This window comes from Sinocyclocheilus grahami, unplaced genomic scaffold (genome assembly GCF_001515645.1).
Source record: "Sinocyclocheilus grahami isolate Dianchi unplaced genomic scaffold, SAMN03320097.WGS_v1.1 scaffold1150.1, whole genome shotgun sequence".
NCBI lineage: Eukaryota > Metazoa > Chordata > Actinopteri > Cypriniformes > Cyprinidae > Sinocyclocheilus > Sinocyclocheilus grahami.
This window is the reverse complement of record NW_015506329.1, coordinates 109,218-129,217: the sequence shown is the minus strand read 5'-3', so window position 1 is coordinate 129,217 and position 20,000 is coordinate 109,218. Positions and strand designations below refer to the sequence as shown.

Genomic DNA, 20,000 nt, shown 5'->3' with positions numbered 1-20,000 from the left:
ATACTAATTTTCGTTAACGAATTAAAATGAGACGAAAATGTTAGGGAAGGATGATTTGGGACGATATCCAGTCAGACTCAGCCAGGACTGATGTCTTATGTGGTAGTTACAGTAAGTACATTTGCATTGTATTTGTACCGTCGTGATCTAACCGCGGGAAAATGCGGCGCTGTTGCACACACTACAGACTCGTGCAGCAGCGCTTCGGACTGCTTCAGCGAGGGTTGTAATCAATGAATAGCGCACATTTATGCCAACGATTGCTTATGAACTAATGTTGATGAATTGTGACAATGTTTACTATACGATATTTATATGGTAATATGTTTTAGACGGTTATAAAAATGCATATTTTATTTCCCTCATCTGAACTTGAATGAGCAGCCTGCAACTGTACAATCCACAGTGCAGACATTTCAAAATAAGAGTCACACTGTATTTCAAGCTTTTTTCCTGGTCATTGTTGATATTTTGGGTACATAAACTGTTTTTAATTTAATTTTCTATTTAATTAACAACTATTGTTGCTTCTGTCTGGGATTCCCCATCACAAAATGGACAGACTAAGAAGGATAATTTATTTGAAGCTGCGGATTCGGGTGACGTTTTAGCTCAACAGTGCATCACTAATCTGCCGATACCGATACTGATATTTTTTAGACCTTGATTCAAGGCCTGAATTTCATTTTTGAAAAAGGGGGAATTCCCCTCTTAGGTGACTCTTGTGAGAGGAGAAGCAGCTTTCACACAGGAGTCCGCTACTGATCCGTGGCCGTTTACCACAAACACAACATTTATCCATTATTTTAATTTCAAATTCAAACATTGTCACTGAAAATGCTTTTTCAGCATTGCGATTCTTTTTTTTACACAGTACAGTAATACAATCTTTCACAGATATGCTTAAACACAAATATAAGAAACACATTATTCAGTGCTTTTTACTTCTGCATTTACTTCTAGATTTATATATTAAGTTGCTCAAGCAAGTGGCAAAACTACTTTTCTTACGTTATCACAAACTTACCATTGACAGAAATAGTCAGCTCTACTTCCTTTTCTTTTGCATTTAAATCTTTATTACAAGCAATCCTGCGGTTTATAAAGAACTTTGTTTTCCTACCTGCGATCTATTATTGCCTTGTTTATCTAAAAGTGCTCTTTCCCTTCAAACCTAACCAAAAAGCCATATGTGTTGACTGTGAAACACAGTAGACTTTAATAATATGCATTTATGGTGTAATTACTACATTTTCGTATATCAATCCGTGTTCATATTTACTGCAAGCAATGCGATGTTACTTTAATTCAGCGCAGCAATAGACTCGGTGCAGAAACCATCTCTGCACTGCTGCAGACGCACCGCTCCTGAACGCACTGCCAGACCGCAACCATGTGTAGTGAACACTTTAATCCGTTAACATGAGCGTGGAAAAAATACGCACCACATACGCACTGCAAACGGAGTAATGTGAACCTGGCGTTATATGTGTGCGCTGCGAGTGTGCGTGAGCACACGGTCTTCAGGAGCACTGAATGGTTAAACACACTGGCAAGAATTAAAAAGTAATGCAATTTATAAACTTTAGTGACGATGTGACACTGCCTCGTTTGTGGCAATTCCTGTCAACTGTGCAGCTCGCTTATAGACAGACGCGATGGGGTGATTTGAAGACATTTGCATATTTTAAGAGAGCGCGCGGTGATTCACTCTCGCTGTTTGTAAAATTACATCTCTCACAAGGTTTTCAAATTACTTTATAAGTTATTTAATGAAGAAATACGAGTACTTCACCTTCAGCATTATAATTATTTCACCCGCGCCGGACAGAGATTGAAACGGTGCCGCTGCATGTAGTGCCAAACCTCAAACTTTTAGAGACCGCCGATCAATCATCCCAAAGCAATTATCGGCCGATAGTGATCGGTAGCCGATCAATCGGAGCACCCCTACTACTTACAATAGCATTTTAAGTACAAAACCCGGACAAATGCCTTGAAATATATCATCTGATCGATGTCTTGAGGTGTGGTAGCTGTAGTATAAGCGGAATAATTGACTTTGGTCCGTTGAATTCTTAGAAAATAATGCACACCCGACATTATTTTCTAAGAATTCAATGACCCGTCATCAATTATTCCTTACTTATTATCGTTTTTAGAACCAACTTTTATTTTGGCGAGTTGTAAAGATATTTTGGGTTTCTGTTTTAATGGACCCTTTTCACAAGACTGTGACGACGCGTTTCAACGGTCATCAGCATTCATAAATATTCATAAATCGAAAGTTTTTTATATTTAGATTTTGTTTAAATGTATGTACATTTAAAACACTATACTTTGTATTATATCACCTTTACATGAAACTACAATTCCTTACTTATTATCGTTTTTAGAACCAACTTTTATTTTGGCGAGTTGTAAAGATATTTTGGGTTTCTGTTTTAATTGGACCCTTTTCACAAGACTGTGACGACGCGTTTCAACGGTCATCAGCATTCATAAATCGAAAGTTTTTTATATTTAGATTTTGTTTAAATGTATGTACATTTAAAACACTATACTTTGTATTATATCACCTTTACATGAAACTACAAAAAAACTAGTTAGCGCTAAAGCGAGGGTGTTTCTAATGCAGCGTCTATGGGAGAGACGGTAAATTTGACATCTTTCTCTCTTCTGACCGCCGTTATCAGTCTCTCTCAATATTTTTCTTTTATTCGAAAGCAATGAAAACACTATCGTTGAGATTTTCTTTTGCTATTTGAGCAAATGGGAATGCAAAAAAATATATTTGTGCTAGTCTCCCATTCACTGCTCTCAAAGTTTACCCAACTATGACGACTTCCGCTGCTGAGAAACCCGGAAATGTGAAAAAGGTCTATAAATATTACTTCAGTAAAAAAAAATAAAAAATACAAAGACAATTTCATCGGTCATAACTTCTGGAGATAAATAGTGCAAACACTGTGTGTGCGTGTCAAGCATGCTATCCAATTACTAAGTATACTAAATGGAGGATACTTTGAAAGGCTGTGAGTTCAGCTGTAGAGTCATCTGAACAAACCACTAACCCTAAGTATCAGCAATACCAATAGTTATTGCTTACAATTCACACTAATACGAAACAGGTTGATACCAGTGATGCACCAAAATCAATGTTTCATTTAGCCAAAAACCAAAATGTTTAGAGTTAGCCACACTATAACTGAAGGCCATGAAAAGATCACTAAAAGAAAACTGTCTAAAAGATCTCAATTCATCAAAATGAAGATCAATTCAAATCAATATTGTTAGTCCAGGACTACTGTAGTTTACCTGCTGTAGCTTATCCACATTGTGTATACACAACAGACATTGACAGTCAAAAGATTTTTTTTGGTCACCTGATATATTTACTTGACGTACCCCCTGAGATTTTAAGGTAACAAGTTAACAATTAAATAATTTGCATGTTCAAGGTTCTCTGACGTTGGATAATGATCAAATGACATGCAAACAAATATTTAATCTTTTTAGTAAGCGTTTTATTGTTATTTTAAAATGATTTTTTTTATTTTACTTTGTCAAAATTTCCCAGTTTAATGAAAGCTGATAATGTAATGTTTAATGCACTTTGTGTTTTTTATAACAAAGAACGTATTTTTTTCAATAAGATTATATTTAAATCAATGTGATAAACAAGGTAGGTCAAAAGTAATCAAAAAGTAGTCTGATTATATTACCTAAAATGTGTAAATGTAATTAGGGCTGCCACTAACGACAATTTTTATTTCGATTAATCTATCGACTCAATTAATCTAAATGATTAATTTCCCACAAAAAATCTACAATTTTACTTAAGAATATTTTATCAAACCAAATGAAATCCAAATTTCTATGAAATCCTTTTTTTAAAGCAAAAGTGCAACAAAGTGCAAGAAGCAAGTGTCCATCTCAGAGTCCAAATCACTGAAATCAAAGTTCAGTATAATAGTGTAAGAATGACAACATATCCACGTGTTCTAGTCTAATAATAAAATCATAATCAAAAAACACTTTTTAAAGCAGTATTTACCAGAAATATTATTTACCAGAATTTATTTAGGAGAAAAATATAAATGTGCAGTATTTCTAAAAAAAGAAAAACTATTTAATTTTTTTTTTTTATATAAAATCAATTAATTGGAGATGCTTTTGATTATTAAAATTTAATGGAACCATTAAAATGGAATCCAGAAAATAATGGAAAACAGAATTTGGTAAAGATAAAACTGTAAAACTTAATTAATTAGATCAATTAATAAAATTTTATTTAACCACTAAAACAAAGTATAGAGAAGAGGAGAAAAAAAAAAAAAGATTTTGGAAATAAAACGGATTTCACAGGGCCCTATAATTATAATAATTTTTTTTCCACTGATTTACTGATGAGTATTAGTAGCTTCCAGCGCTGTCTGCTTGTGTTCTCTCTTCCATGATCGCTGCTCTGACTCAGAGGTAATAACATTTAATTTCAGCAACATTACATGGCCAAAACACACATTAGATGGCAGGTCCGGATTTACCTATTTTCGTGACATAGAAAAAACTAATTTTTGGGCCCCCTTCCCTATTAATATAATAGACCTAATATTACCACCCAAGCAAACAAAAATATTTCTTAATCAGTGGAAACGATACAGTGTTTTCTATCGGAATAAGCGCTTGCGTTCAGTCAATAAAAATCTAATAGTTCTTAATTTGTTTGAGAACTGAGAAAGACCATACCATATAGTCATGGCCACATAACCACCTCCGGGAGTGCATTACTTCTCTAATAATTTTAACGGCCTGGAGTCCCAACCACACATCAAGACATTGTTCAGATCATTTGTTTCAAGACATTTGACATGTTTCCGTCCTGAAATCTCGTGTGGGTTTACGCACCTCATCCCAAACCTTCCGTTGCAAATTCCAAAATGTCATTTTAGAGCCGATAACAGAGGCTTGAGCCATTGATATGCAGGCTAACGCAGTTATTATTGCAGTCTAATGCGGTTATTAGAGAGAGGGAGATTAAGTGCGTGTGAATACCTGCCTCTATGCATCTCTCAGCAGCAGCGTCTACTAATAGCGAATCTTTAAGTTAAACTCCTTCATGAACCTCGCTACTGAGAAACGTCATGTAGCTTTTCAGCTGCGAAACTATTTTACTGATAAATTCGCGGTGCAGCGCTGACAAGAAGTTTCTGCTCGCGTCTCCGCACTGTGTGTGCATCTGTGAGAGAGACTGGGAGAAAGAAAGCCTGATTTCCGTAGCCTACATAAAAAAGGTGGAAGACATGGAAATAGTTTGTCATTTTTTACCCTATTGTTTGTTATATTTATTTGCTCAATGTCTTGAGCAATGCGTAAATCCGGCCCTGTTAGACGGCAATCACAAGTTATTACAAACACTCGATGGTGGTTTAAAGTGAGTTTTGGGTAAAAGCGGAATATATGATGCTACAGTTTGCATGAATGGTCACATAACACGCGCTTTCGGTCGTGTAACGTTAGTATGAACGGACATCTGCATATGACGGGAACTCCACGCAGCTCCCGCGCTACTCTATACTGCTGGTATTACAGTACCACGAGAGCTAAAGAGAGCAGACTTCGAATCGCTCTCGCGGATGTCAAACACTGATCGATCTGCGCCGCGCCTCTTCTTGTTGAACACACCGGCTAGTGCTGCAGGCTGTTGGCTCACTGACGCTGATGAGATTAACCCCTTAGGTATCGAAATTTGGTACCGAACGACAAGACGTTTTTCGATACTCGATGGTATCGAGGCAATTCGGTCGGTGCCTAAAAAGTATCGAACTCGATACCCAGCCCTAGAGACAACACCAGTAATACCGGTATCACCGCTGGGGCGGGGCGTTCCCTCTTTTCCTCGCTTTCCTTCACTTTTAAATAGCTTGTAAAAGCGGCGTGTGCATTTTACTTTCAGTTCGGCGTCAATTGCTTGAATGCAACAACAAAATACAACGTCAAACTCACTTTATATAAAACATATAACTTTTATTAACAAAACAAATAAAAATGCACCATGCTATAGTGCAGGCTATACCTAATATAAAATAACTTACATAAAGTTTAAATATTTATGAAAAACTGGAAATAGGCCAAGTAAACATGTATAATATATAACCAAATATATAAGAAACGTAGAACGTTTGTTAGCAAAACGAGTAAGAAAGCCTGGAGGCACGGCATACACCTTGATGTAAAAAAATAAATAAATAAATGACACAAAGTTTAAATAAAGTAAAAATCAGCAAACACTGTGGAACCAATTAAATAAGAAACAAATGTTTAAAAAAAACTTCCAAAATCACCTTAGATAAACGGCAAAAGTCAACAGGCTTTTCAAAATCCAAAATATTGCCAAACAGGCGCTTTTGCATCTAGTTTAGAAACTAAATCATCCGCGATCGTCTTGTCTGTCTCGCCTCACTCTTCTCGTCAGTCAGCTGGACTCACTCTCCTCACTGGAGAAATGAAATCTTATCTGTGATGCGACTGTCGTTCGGCATGCTGCATTGAGCAGCCACGTTCAGTTTTTAATTGTAGTGTCTGTTCTTTTACTGAACTAAATGATTTTTATTTCTATAAAAAAAAATCAAAACGACGGTGGGGGTCTGTGACACGGTGGGCAAGTGACGTAACCGGTGTTGCGGCTTAACACTGGTATCACCGTCAGCACCGTCTATCGCAGCAAGCCTAGTTCAAATAAAGTATCAAAAGCAAGAAATCATATGGTTTTATTGAACAAAATTGTTAAAATACATAATGTATTATAAACAATAGGGCTAATGTACATTACGCATTACAACACAGGCCTGCAGAGGGCGCCAACGGCCAGATGATTCTTTTTACACATTGCTGTGCGATCTAATACTTGTTTAATATAAGCCAAGCACCATTTCATTCAAATGTCCACTTAATCTTTAATATTTGGCCATTTCTTTAGGACAGAAATGCTATAGCCACCGTATGTTGCGTTCCCAGATGAACGTTATAATAAACCCAAACTCACAACAACATGCAGAGATGGAGTTTGAGACGCTCCACACATGTAAATGATAACCGTTCCTGTGGAACTACTGTGAACGGAGCTGCTGTGTGACGCATGTACTTAACCTACACGCATGTAAATAATTAAAGCACATATACTGTATTAGAACTGCATCGCATATAATTATTTAATTAAATCGTAGCGTTTGTGAACTCAATTATGCTTAATTATGATTTTTAAATGGGTTTAATATCATGCAGCCTTGGAAAACAGTCTAATAATGTCTTTTATAGATTCTTGTCCGTGAAATGCGCCACTTCCAGTATTTTGCCGGTTAGTCGACGCGAGCAAAATGAAGTCGAGGATTTTTTTTAAAAATCGAATAAAATCGATGAATCGACAGCCCTAAATGTAATGGATTACGTTACTAACTTTAACCGAAAATTTAGTGTTTACGGTTGTTCTTTTGCATTATTGCACACTATTTTTCCCATTTAATACTGTAAAGCTGCTTTGACACTAGGGGTGGGCAATATGGCAAAAATATCATATCACAATTTTTTTTTTTTAGAAACATCACAATTCACGATTTTATCACAATTCTTTTGTCATGTTGGTTTACTATTTTAAACAAGTTGTCTGAGCATTACAGCCAAACTAATTTCCCTATTATAAAAACAAAGCCATTCAAGGTAAAGTATAAAAAAAGAATTAGGCCAAAGTGGGTGAAGATCAAAATCTTTGTCATTATTTTATCTTTGTTATTAAAAAATAAGAACAAAGATACACAATACAGGGTGTCTACAGATATGAACAAGTTAAATTTAAGACTTTTTAAGAACTTTTTAATACCACCTTATGTGAAATTTAAAACCAAGCCTGTGATGGAAATACACATTATATTACATACGTATATGTAATATTTAACATGTTTAAATGTAAAAAGAAAACAAAATATCATCGCTGTCAAAAATTCTATTTGTTATTACGATATACAGTGAACTTTTCATATCAGCAGACAATATCCCATACAAAATATTCCCACAAAACAAATGTGTCGCATCACCGAGATTTTTGGTGGTGTAAACAATTTATTCTGAAGCAATATTTTCATCAGTTTTCTGTCAGCTTTTACATACTTAAATCTGCATGTTTTTAATATTTACCACAGGAGGTCATTTACCTTTTTTTTACCTTATTAAATGTATGTGTCATCTTTCAAGTCAAATTCATTATCAATCGCTGTTTAAGCTGAATGTAATAAAATCAGAAGAATCATTCGCGCGTTTTGATGCGTGATTATATTTTGTCACTTAAGTTTTAATCAGGCTATTAGTCCTGTCGGGCAAGTACAATTCTCAAGCCATTTTTCAGTAAAGTTGCATTAACCCATTTAAAGTAGTTTGGAGGCTGGTGTTCGACTGTATTCTGTAACCGCAATTCTCTCTGATGACACAGTAACTTTTATTTAAGACATTTTAAGACTTAAGGACCCGTGGTTAAAACAGGAACTGTTTTATTTTCAGGTACAATAGGTGTATTTAGCAGTAGCATTCAAGAAATGTAATTAACAAATATCAAAATAAAACACTATATAGATTGATTCCTATTAAAGCAACTGTATTAAAGTTTTTCAGTCAAGTGTAGGCTAGTGAGTGATTTTTCTCTTTGTGTTTTGTTGTTTTATTAATATTTAAGGAATAATTCCCCCAAAAATAAAAATTATTTCATCTGTCTGTCAATTCTGTCAGTGTTTTATTTTTATACTATCATTCACTCACTCAAAAGTTGTTTTAAACCTGAATGAGTTTCTTTCTTCTGCTGAACATAAAAGCTATTTTGAAGAACATGGAAAATAGTATTCCAGTCTTTTTTGCTCTCAGAAATAGCGCACGAAGAGCGCGCAAATGAAATGTTTAACTGGCAAGGCTTTAAAGTATATGCAAATAATGTACTTTTGTGATTGTGAGTAAGTGCAGTGTCTCGTGAGAGCAACTCGACTGCTGAGTTAACACTGATGTGAATGTATGTGGTGTTGTACAGTATATTGAGACGGAGGCGTCAGAACTGCAGCTGATAGAATGTGCTCTGTAGCACGATACTACGATATTTCTCCAAAAGCAGGTCGTCGAGATATTTTTATCGTCCACGATCAAAAATCATCATATCCCACACCCCTATTTGACACAATCTGTATTGTTAAAAGCACTACACAAATAAAGGTGACTTGATGAACTACAATTTTCGTCATGTAATTTGGAATCAGAAACAGACTATAATTTGTAAGTAATCTACCCAGCACTGCTAGTTGATGCTTGTAAATTAAGAGGCGCAATATTTTTGCCCATGTTTAGCGTGTGCTCCTAGCTTGTATTACCTGGCATAGTAACCATGGGGGTACCAGCCCACAGCACATCCATGCCTGTGGTGTGTCCGTTACAGAGCGGCGTGTCCAGGCACACATCAGCCAGCTGTCCACGTCGCACATGCTCCTCTTTGGGAGCCACGGGGGAGAAGATGATGCGAGAGGCAGGCAGGCCCAGGTTCTGAGCGTACTGTTGGATATTGGGCTCACCCACGGCCGGGAAGCGCAGCAGCCAGATCACACTGTTGGGCACACGCTTCAGGATCTACAGAACCGAGAGCACAGTGAGTAGAGCTGCCAGACAATCAGTTTCACAATGAGTACATGCTGTTGCCTTCAATGAACCCATTCAAAAATCGATGACTTTGATTTACTTCAACAATTTGAGTCATTACTAAAAATGTTTACAGAACTCTCTATTATGTGTAGGTAACTACAGCGGCTCACCTTATTTTAAGTGTAAATAAAAAAAAATATGATTCAATATTTCATTGTGTTCATTTTGTGAAACTGACTGGTTCTAAGAATAGTAAGGTAAGGAACGGTTTTGTCATTTCCATTTGAGATTCGTTCAGCACAGCATGTAGTGAGAAGGGTTTGGTCTGACAGTGATTCAAAAGCAGCTTTTAAATCTACTTTGCAACAAAGGCTGTTTGGTTGAAAAAAATTATATTCTGAATTATGTTTATTAAAATAAATAAAACGGAATGACTAAATTTGAGATATACAATATAATTAGATGAAATAAATTTTAAAAAGATTTAAAAAAAATAAAATATATTTTGAAGAATGTTGTTAACCAAACAGTTGCTGCTTTGCCACTGAATTCCACAGTATTTTTATCATACTATATAAGTCAAAGGGGACCAGCAACTGTTTGGTTACCAGAAACATTCTTCAAAATCATTTTGTGTTCACCAGAAGAAAGAAATTCATACATGTTTGGAACAACACGAGGATGAGTAAATGATGACAACTTTCATATTTGGTTGAATAATCCCTTTAAAGCACAAGTATGCTTAATTTTAACCAGCTTTGTATTGTTGTAATGCCAGTAGTATATGTAAATGTACATGTACTCTTTCTCTGTGTAACCTGGACCCAGATATCACCATTTGTTTGTCAGCAAAAGTCTACTGGATAACGAAAAATGCACCATTTTGCATTACCCGTGGGACTTTTGACAGATCAATGGTTTCTGTTAAAATTATAGATCGAACTTCTGCATTCTGTATTCCCGCCCACAGATAGTGGGAATGACAAGAGTAAAGGCACCAGTGGTCGACCGATATATTGCCAAGGCCGATATATCGGCCAATATTTGGCATTTTTCAAATATCGGCATCGGCCAATAAGTTTTCCTGTTTGGCCGATGCGTTCGAGGCGGGACTGTTATTTTGACGGCGCAGAGAGCGGCAGCGCCTGAACACACAGTGCTCACATTCTCTCTCTTGTTCGCTGTTGTTGTTAAAGGGGTCATATGATGCAATTTAAATTTTTCCTTTCTCTTTGGAGTGTTACTCGGTGCATAAAGAAGATCTGTAAAGTTGCAAAGACTAAAGTCTCAAATCCAAAGAGATATTCTTTATAAAAGTTAAGAGTCAGCCACGCCTACCTAAAACACCTCGTTCTAACACGCCCCCACATATCTACATCACTATGTGGGAAGATTTGCATAACGCCGCCCAAATGTGCACGCAAAGGTGTAACTTTTATTCTCGCTGTAGTATTGTTGCCGCCGCCACCATGTCGTGAAGGCTCTGTGTGTTTCGTTGTGAAAGCGTAAATACTTTGTCTGGCCTTCCAAAAGAGGACACGACTAGAAATCAGTGGTTAAGTTGTATTTACAACACTGTTCCAGAACAGTTCAACCCAAATATTCAATTGTGTGCAGCGCATTTTATGGAGGACTGTTTCCTGATCTTGGGAGAGTAGACTACTATGCCAGCTGTTCTGACTCACAGACTGCAAGTACGTTTTCATATTTAAAGTATTTGCCACTGATGATTCAAACGTGAGTTTTGAGCAGTGTAGAGTAGCGCTTGTTGTTTGTCATTTCTCCGATCACAAATGCAGACATGGTTTTATGTTTACGCGGTGCAACGCAACGCAACGCGTAAAAAGACATAATTAACATCTAATTTCAAAAACCTTGCAAACTTGGTCGGATCCAGTTGTGAGCTCTTGTGAAGTGTGCATGTGACCTGCATGATCACGTGTTCTCTGCGTGACGGTCGGTCCGTGTGAATTGAACGCAGACAGGGGGAAGAATTCAGCTCCACTGAGACGCACGATCGACAAACTTTAAACTCATGATTTTAAATTATGCTGCGCTTATATGCATTTGCCCACTGTCATATTCATGTCATTTTCACTGTGTGCTGTATGTAAAATGAGTGTTACTTTGGCTTTATTTGAAAAAATATGATTAATGCACACAAACTTCCCAGAATACTGAGTGCCCTGTTGGTTACAGTGTTTACTTCCTTTTTAATTATATTTTTATTAAATATTTATTTATGAAAAATACTATGTCATCTAAAGTATAAGTAAGTTTATTTAACGCATTTATTTTTTTAAATCAATTTTCAAATGATTTCAAATTTCTTAAATATGAATTAAAATAAATAAAATTATATCGGCTTTATATCGGCCACCCTGCTTTCCAAGATCAACAGCTTCGGCTGTCAAAAAACCAATATCGGTCGACCACTAAAAGGCACCAAAATTAAAAGTGCATTATGGGTGTTCAAGTCCACAAAAGTCAGTTTTCTCTAGTCATGTAGAACTGATTAAAAAAATATATATTATTTTCTTACATTGGCCCACATCTGCAGGGTGGGAGGGTCAATCTTATAGAGCTGGTTGAAGTTGCAATAGACAATAGAGTCTTCAGGGAGGCCATATTGCGAGCGGGTGGTCACCACGATTGTTCTGGGAACTTCTTCTCCTGTTGCTGCTTTGTTGTTAATCTAAACAGAAAGATTTAAGAACAGATGAGTTAACAGTTTAGGTACTGAAAAGACAAGCATGTGCCCTATAACTGTCGCCCATCCCTAGAAGCCTTTCAACTTCTCCGCCACCATGTTTGTGCCACCTACAGCAGTGGTGTGAAGGCCCAAGTGTAGGGAAAAATGGCTATTGCACATTCTGTCTCAAAGCATGCTATTCTCATCCAGCTTGTGTGTGCCATACCTGCAAGGCTACAGTCCCAGATACTATAACCTCCTCCACTGTAAAAATCTGAAAAACAACAACATGTGGTAATACACTGGCTCTGCCTACTATAAAATTGTCTTTTTGCCAGATTTTCGAGATGATCGAAGGACAAAACTGAGGTCATAAGAATAATTTTCCACCACCAGTCTGAGAGAAATTAAGTCTCTCATGTGCAAATACAAATGGCACAAGAGCAAATACAGTCACGTTCTGATAAAAACACCTTCACACCACTAAATCTCGATAAAGAATTACACGTTGTCAATTTGGGCATGACAGAGGCATCACTGACCACAGAAGAATACTCAGAATTTGATCATTAATCAGAAACTGATATTGTGAGCATGATTCACATAAACACTTTAACCTAATATTCCAGTAAACAAACACTTAACAAATTATTCAATGGAATATCCATTTATATATATATAAATGAATACTCCATTGAATAATTGGTTAAGTGCACTCGTCCAAACAAAATTAAAAGAAATGTAAAACAGCGTGCATGTAACACTCTTTCTCAGAATGAAGGCTTAACCAGAAAAATTATGTGCATGTAAATGTGGTCAAATATCCACCGATCTGTCATGCTAAGAAGGATGGACGGGACTAAATCCAAGTCTGAGAGCAAGCCAAGACCCCACAGCCAGGGAGAACCCGATTTTCAAAGCAGTCAAGTTAGTGAAATTGCAGTGAAATCAGCTAAGTGAAGTACAGTGACTGAGGGCCTACAATGGGCCGTACCTGAGTGGTGGCCAGGCCATTGCTGACCGTAAAGCCGTTGATGGTGACCTGGATCTGGCCCTGGTTGATCATGTTAATGATGGCCTCAGCGGCTGTGTTCATAGGGATGACGGGCATGGAGAGGGCACCGTTACTGTCAGTGGACTCTTGACCATCACATTCCATCTGAAAGTAGCAGAATAATGAGAAAGAAACATTAGCATACCTGTTTAACAGGGTAATGGAATGCACTAAAGCAGTGATTTCTTCACAAACCTTCACAATTTTGATGTCTGGCAGGCTTTCCAGGAAGGCTTTCAGATCAATGCCATTCAGTACAATGCGATTGTCAAAAATATGGCCATTTGACTTGAAGTCTATCACCGCTTTTTTCTATTGGGTAAAAAGAAACACATGAATCTGTTTCTCTGTAAAAAAAAATATATATATATATTTTTTTTTTACAAAGTAATTAGAGACTGAATCTTACCTTGAGGTGAGGGAACATATTGGCATGATCTCCAATGAAGAAAGTGTTCGGCATGTAGGCCATTTTCTCAGAGTACTGCTCTGCAACCTCAAAAGGAGACGTCTCCTTATCAGTGATAATGTAGTCCATGAATGGAGCTCCACTGGTGCCTGGGTATCCAAGCCACATGGCCTAGGGTAGATTGGAAAAAGTAACTTTTTCAACTAAATTTTTATATATTATTTGAAGTGTATGCAACCACTTAAAAGTTGGGGTTCAGTAATATAATTTTTTATTTAAGAAATTACTCATTTTATTCAGCAAATCACATTAAAAATAAAAGATTTATGTTAGGGCTGTCAGAAAAAAAATTTAATTTAGAATATTCGTCAAATTTAAAAATAAAAATCCACATTCGAATGCAAAAACGTTGCATTCGAATTTTAGGTGTGCGTTAAGGAGGCAGCCTTATCAGTGGCGCACAAGATGTGATGACGATGTAAGTGTTGTTGCATTATAATGTTTTTGTTAGCCTATCCAGTTGAAGCCACTGCTGCGTTGTTCATTAAAAATATTGCAGAAAAAGAGAACAATGCGGAGAAGATCTTGTTTACGTCAAAACTGAAACCAAGCCGTTCACACAGAACGCATATTTCGTGCATTTTGTAGAGGGACATTGTCTATCACAGTTGCACTCGAAGCCATGTAAAATTAATGCAAGTTCAACTTTGAAAAAAAATAAAATGTATCGAGACTATGGTGAGGTTTTTTCCCCATCTCACTGCATCTCATGTTTTTAAATGAAAAATGTACTGTGTGATTGGCTTTCGGCGCTTTGTATTAAACTATGCGTACATTCATGATGCTGTTTTGTTTATAGTTTAAGCAACTTAATTATAATTGGTTTATAAAATAATGTTTATGATGTTGATAAAATAATGTTTAAAAACTAAATTAGAATTTTGTGCTTGAATATTATCAAGCACAAAATTCTAATTTAGTTTTTCAGCCATTTCGACAGCCCTAACTTGTTACCAAATATTTCTTTCAAATAAATGCTATTAATAACAACATGGTAACACTTTAACAATAAGGTGTCATTTGTTAGGATTAATGTATTAACTAACATGAACAAGCAATGAACAATACATTTATAACAGTATTTATTAATCTTTTTTAATGTTAGTTAAGAAAAATAGTCATTCAGTGTTTGTTGATGTTAGTTCACAGTGCATTAATAAATGTTAACAAACACAACTTGTGATTTTAATAATGCATTAGTAAATGCTGAAATTAACATTAAGATAATGTATTATGTTATAAAGTAACATAATATATACATAACATAGTATAATAATAATATACAATGTAACTAATAGTCATTCAGTGTTTGTTGATGTTAGTTCACAGTGCATTAATAAATGTTAACAAACACAACTTGTGATTTTAATAATGCATTAGTAAATGCTGAAATTAACATTAAGATAACGTATTATGTTATAAAGTAACATAATATACATAACATAGTATAATAATAATATACAATGTAACTAAAATAATAATAATAATAATAATAACAAATGTTTCTTGAGCAGCAAATCAGCATATTAGAATCATTAACAACAATTTGGGCAAATATAATGTAATTTAATGGAAAACTATGTGAATGGCGCGGCAGGATTTTCTGTCGGCTGCATTTAAATCCGCGTCTGAAGTTTCCTGCTTTGTTCAGCGTGCAGTATCACGTGTCTAAACAAATAGCACGTGCTGTCAGTGATTTCAACCACTGGAGGCCGCTCTCGTACTGTATAATGACAGCAGACCCTTCTCAGCTGTTCCAGCAACGGACGCAACCCGGAAAACTATCGGCATGGACTTTTGCCGATAACCGATAGTTCCAGCAAAAAAACTATCGGTGCCGATTAATCGGCAAAACCGATACATCGGTCGATCTCTAATTAGAATGATTTCTGAAGAATCACGTGACACTGAAGACTGGAGTAATGATGCTGAAAATTCAGCTTTACATAACAGGAATAAATCATCATTATGGGTTTCCAGAACTTAAGTTCCTAAACCTGGCCCACTTCTCTCCTTCAATGCAAGTCTACACCTGTTTTATCACACACCCAACTATATAACATAAAATGAACATTTTAATGCAGATATCATTCTTTGTAGCGGCTTCCACTAAGACGCTAGTATTGGTAATAGGAGCGAGCAATTAATTGTCGCGTGAAAATAAGTCCATGCAAGACCGAAGTAAAATGCAAACAGTGTCTTCCTCTATTGTGCTCCAATTAGGGCTGTGTATCACCAGCAAAGTCACGATACGATACGTATCACGATACGGGACTGCACTGAATTTCACCTCAGAAGAATTTTGTAAAACAGCTGTTTATGAAACACTGCATACTATAGGGCCGTTACTAACTATTGGCAGAGCAGGCAGTTGACCTCTGCATTATGAAGGGCCTCCATAACTGTACCACAGTACAATATAGGTAATGGCATATGTTTCATGTTTACATTGGGCACTCCCCACCAGATACAATATTCAGTTTTTTTGCATCTTGTTTTTAAGCCCATTAATAATGATGTACTCGTTCTAATATATTAAAAAAATAATAATATTTACATTGCTGGTAGGTTATCATTGCACAAATGAACACTCTCTACATTTAAAAAATAAAAATGAGAAGAGTTCTAAATTATCATTGCACAAATTAACACTCTCTACATTTAAAAAATAAAAATGAGAAGAGTTCTAAATTAATGCGCTGTCTTCTGTATCTAACGCACACACACACTCAGTCACTCGCACAGATCACGTTGCGGCCTCACTCAGACATTCAGGAACAAACTTTTTAGCGCTGCCCAGCTATTTTTGTCAACTAAATAGCTTAATTACTCAAGAGCTACATTATCTTTCTCAACAAGGAGCTGATAACATTGTTGTTTCTAAAGGAATTAAAGCCACAGCTTCACTGTTAATAGAGAAACGCAGCAAAACGGTGGTAATTCATACATACACAGCACCTCTCTCTCTCTCTCTCTCATAAATGAGCACTTGATGAATTACACTTTTCTGAGAATAGAATATTGAATTTGAATTGCTAAACTGCAAGCTAAAACTAAAACTGGTGTTTTCAGAAAGCAAGCGCTTTTATCCACAGTGGAGAGAGAGCTCAACCTCATGGTTGCCAGGTTGACAAAGATATAAGTAACACATTTAGCAGATATTTCTGTATTGCGCAAGTGGGAAGCTCTGTTTCGGGGATTACGTCTCTTTATATCAGGCATCCCAGTTGTGTTTCTCTGCGGCCAGATTAAACCTCGTTATAGCCTATATATATTATGCTCTATTCATTATTTTTTAGAAACATCACACTTTTCTGCTCAATTTTAAACGTTGTTCTTGTATTCAAATTAAGCGCGGTCCACTGCTGCACACGTGCCACAATATCGATACAGGGACAGCTGTATCGATACTCGTATCGTCAAATCTCAGTGACGATACATCGTCGTATCGATGTATCGAACACAGCACTAGCTCCAATGAATAATCATTGCGTCCAATTAGCTTTCTGTGGTGTCATTTTGTCTAGTTCACAGAATACTAAAGTCCATACCTTGTAGACACAGCATACTGTTCAACTGTCCAAACACATAATCCAATTATTTGGCATGATGAAGCACGATCCAAACCCGTCCAAAACGGTCAAAAACTGTGCGCTTCCCTAGTACCAATACACACCTGTTGTCTCATTAACCAATTGCCCTAATATACTATTTCCAGTGCGCTACCCAATGGACAAACACATAATTGCATTAAAATGGCTCATACATTCTTTAAAGGTGCAGTGTGTAATATTTAGGAGGAACTATTGACAGAAATGCAATATAACACAACTATGTTTTCAGAGGTGTATAAAGACCTTACATAATGAACCATTATGTTTTTATTAACTTAGAATGAGCAATTTTATATCTACATAAACAGCGGGTCCCCTTACATGGAAGTCGCCAACATGTTGCGTTTCGTCACTATGCTGTTCTTGCGAATAAAACAGTGACACACTGTTACTGTTGATGAACAAGTAACAATAATCGCAATAACACTGATTTATTGAATAATTAAGCAAATATAATTCCTTTATTTACCTTTGTAAAGAAACCTCATTGCTTGCTATCTCTGCCGTCTCAGACTACAACATTTTATTAGTCCTGTATCGGCCACCGTAGCTTTTCTAAAGGGAGGGGTGAGCGGGGGCTGAGCCGTTGGTGGCAATTTGCAACCTCACCGCTAGATGCCGCAAAAATTTACACACTGCACCTTTAAGCTGGACTCTCTAATGCCTACCACAGGGGTCGGGAACCTTTTTTGACCAAAGAGCTAATTTTTTATTTTTGGTTTAATGTATTTTTGATATATATATATATATATCAGTGTTTCCCATACATTGATTTATTTGTGGCGGCCTGTCAGTCACAAATAAATTTTCCAAAAGGCTTTGACTTCGTTGAACAAACATGAGCACTGCACATTTCAAAATCGAAACCCAGTGTAGGTGTTTTTATATCACTGTATTTCTGAAGGAAACCGACTGTCTTCAGAAAATTTGGGATGTAATTTTCATTTCATCTTGCATGTAATGTCTGATAAAGCAGTGTTTGTGAGCTGAGCGCTGCTTTGTGTACAGCCATTAACGGGGGAACCTTGATCTAGAGGTCTGCGCGGGACTATTTTTTTAGTCCCGCTCCCGCAAGGTTATATTCCGCACCCACCCGCTCCCACTATATATTCGCTCTTTGTTCACCCGCTGTCCGCTTAGAATAATTTTCTTCCCGACCAGACCGTTCCCGCTAAATTTTGATCTCGTTTCCTCATCTCACATTTAAATTTCCGCTACTGAAAGATAGGCTAACAAATAAAAGTGTAGTCTGCACAAAATTGCATGCTATTTTATTCGTCTTGTCAAGTCTTGAATTTATTGACTTTAACTTGAATTTACATGAATTATCTTAAGACACAAAATTTGTTTAATATTTTATGCAACACAGTAGGAAAAAAAAAAAAAAGAATCAGACAAAAATATACAAAAATTGTAATTCTTATTTGTATTCATCTTGTCAGGATACAATTCGTTTAACATTTATAACACAATAGGAAAAAGTTGTTGCAGGGAGAAAAAAAATTAAGTAGGTTGTAAAAGAAATAGCCTATTAGCTAGTGACGTTGTTGCATTTTAACGTTTTGTAAGTCTAGCCCACGAGACGCACCACTGCTGCGTTATTCATTCAATATATTAGAGAAATATAGTAGCTCAATGCTTAAAAGATCTTGATTAGGTTAAAACCGAAACCAAGCCATTTACACAGAACGCATATTCAGCACATCTTTCTAGATGGACAAATATGACTGCTGCACTCGCATGTCACACAAGAAATGTACAGAAAGTCATGCAAAGTTAAAACAGTTTAAACGTTTAGAAAACACGTCGCGTGGAGGTTTATTCCTTTTCATGCGTCTCATATGTTTTCAAATGCAATTTGTGATCGGCGATTCGGCTCTTTTTTTTTAATGCGAATATATTAGAGAAATATAGTAGCTCAATGCTTAAAAGATCTTGATTAGGTTAAAACCGAAACCAAGCCATTTACACAGAACGCATATTCAGCACATCTTTCAATTTTGCTAATTGTGCCCTCGGGAGACAAGCCAAAAGTTTCCAAAAAAACGCGCTCTTTGGATTATGCAATGCATAAATACATGATGCTGTTTTGTTCATAATGGTTTATGCAATTTACGAAATTATATTTTTATATATATATTTATATTAATGTAGACGTTAAGCACGTTTTTTATGGACAGTTATTTTATTGCATTGACAATTTAATACGCTGCATTATTTTGCTAATTGTGCCCTCGGGAGACAAGCCAAAAGTTTCCAAAAAACGTATTTAATTTGCATATAAGAAAGGAGATATTTGTTTAAATTTTATTTTGTGTTTGTAAAAAAAAAAAAAAAAGTTGTCTCAATAAATTGGGCAAATTAACACAGTGGTTAAATTAGAAAAAAAATGATATTGTGTTTTGTTTTAAAAAAAGGTTATAAAAAATGTCAATAATTATCGATACCGAACGATATAAAACATTATATCGTTGATAAATTTTTTAGCTATATCGCCCAGCCCTA

The 20,000-nt window shown here is 36.1% G+C and overlaps 1 protein-coding gene across 1 annotated transcript in view; it reads right to left on the bottom strand.

Annotated features, from left to right (window-relative positions):
* The window catches only part of LOC107567359 (UDP-N-acetylglucosamine--peptide N-acetylglucosaminyltransferase 110 kDa subunit-like), a 37,044-nt gene that overhangs the window by 674 nt on the left and 16,370 nt on the right, over window positions 1–20,000 (bottom strand). Inside the window, exons 16-21 of the mRNA XM_016253027.1 lie at window positions 13,822–13,992; window positions 13,608–13,724; window positions 13,353–13,517; window positions 12,585–12,632; window positions 12,209–12,361; window positions 9,402–9,654 (exon numbers count right to left, since the gene is read on the bottom strand). Coding sequence (XP_016108513.1) covers window positions 9,402–9,654; window positions 12,209–12,361; window positions 12,585–12,632; window positions 13,353–13,517; window positions 13,608–13,724; window positions 13,822–13,992 — 907 coding nt within the window. The remainder of the gene's footprint in view (window positions 1–9,401; window positions 9,655–12,208; window positions 12,362–12,584; window positions 12,633–13,352; window positions 13,518–13,607; window positions 13,725–13,821; window positions 13,993–20,000) is intronic.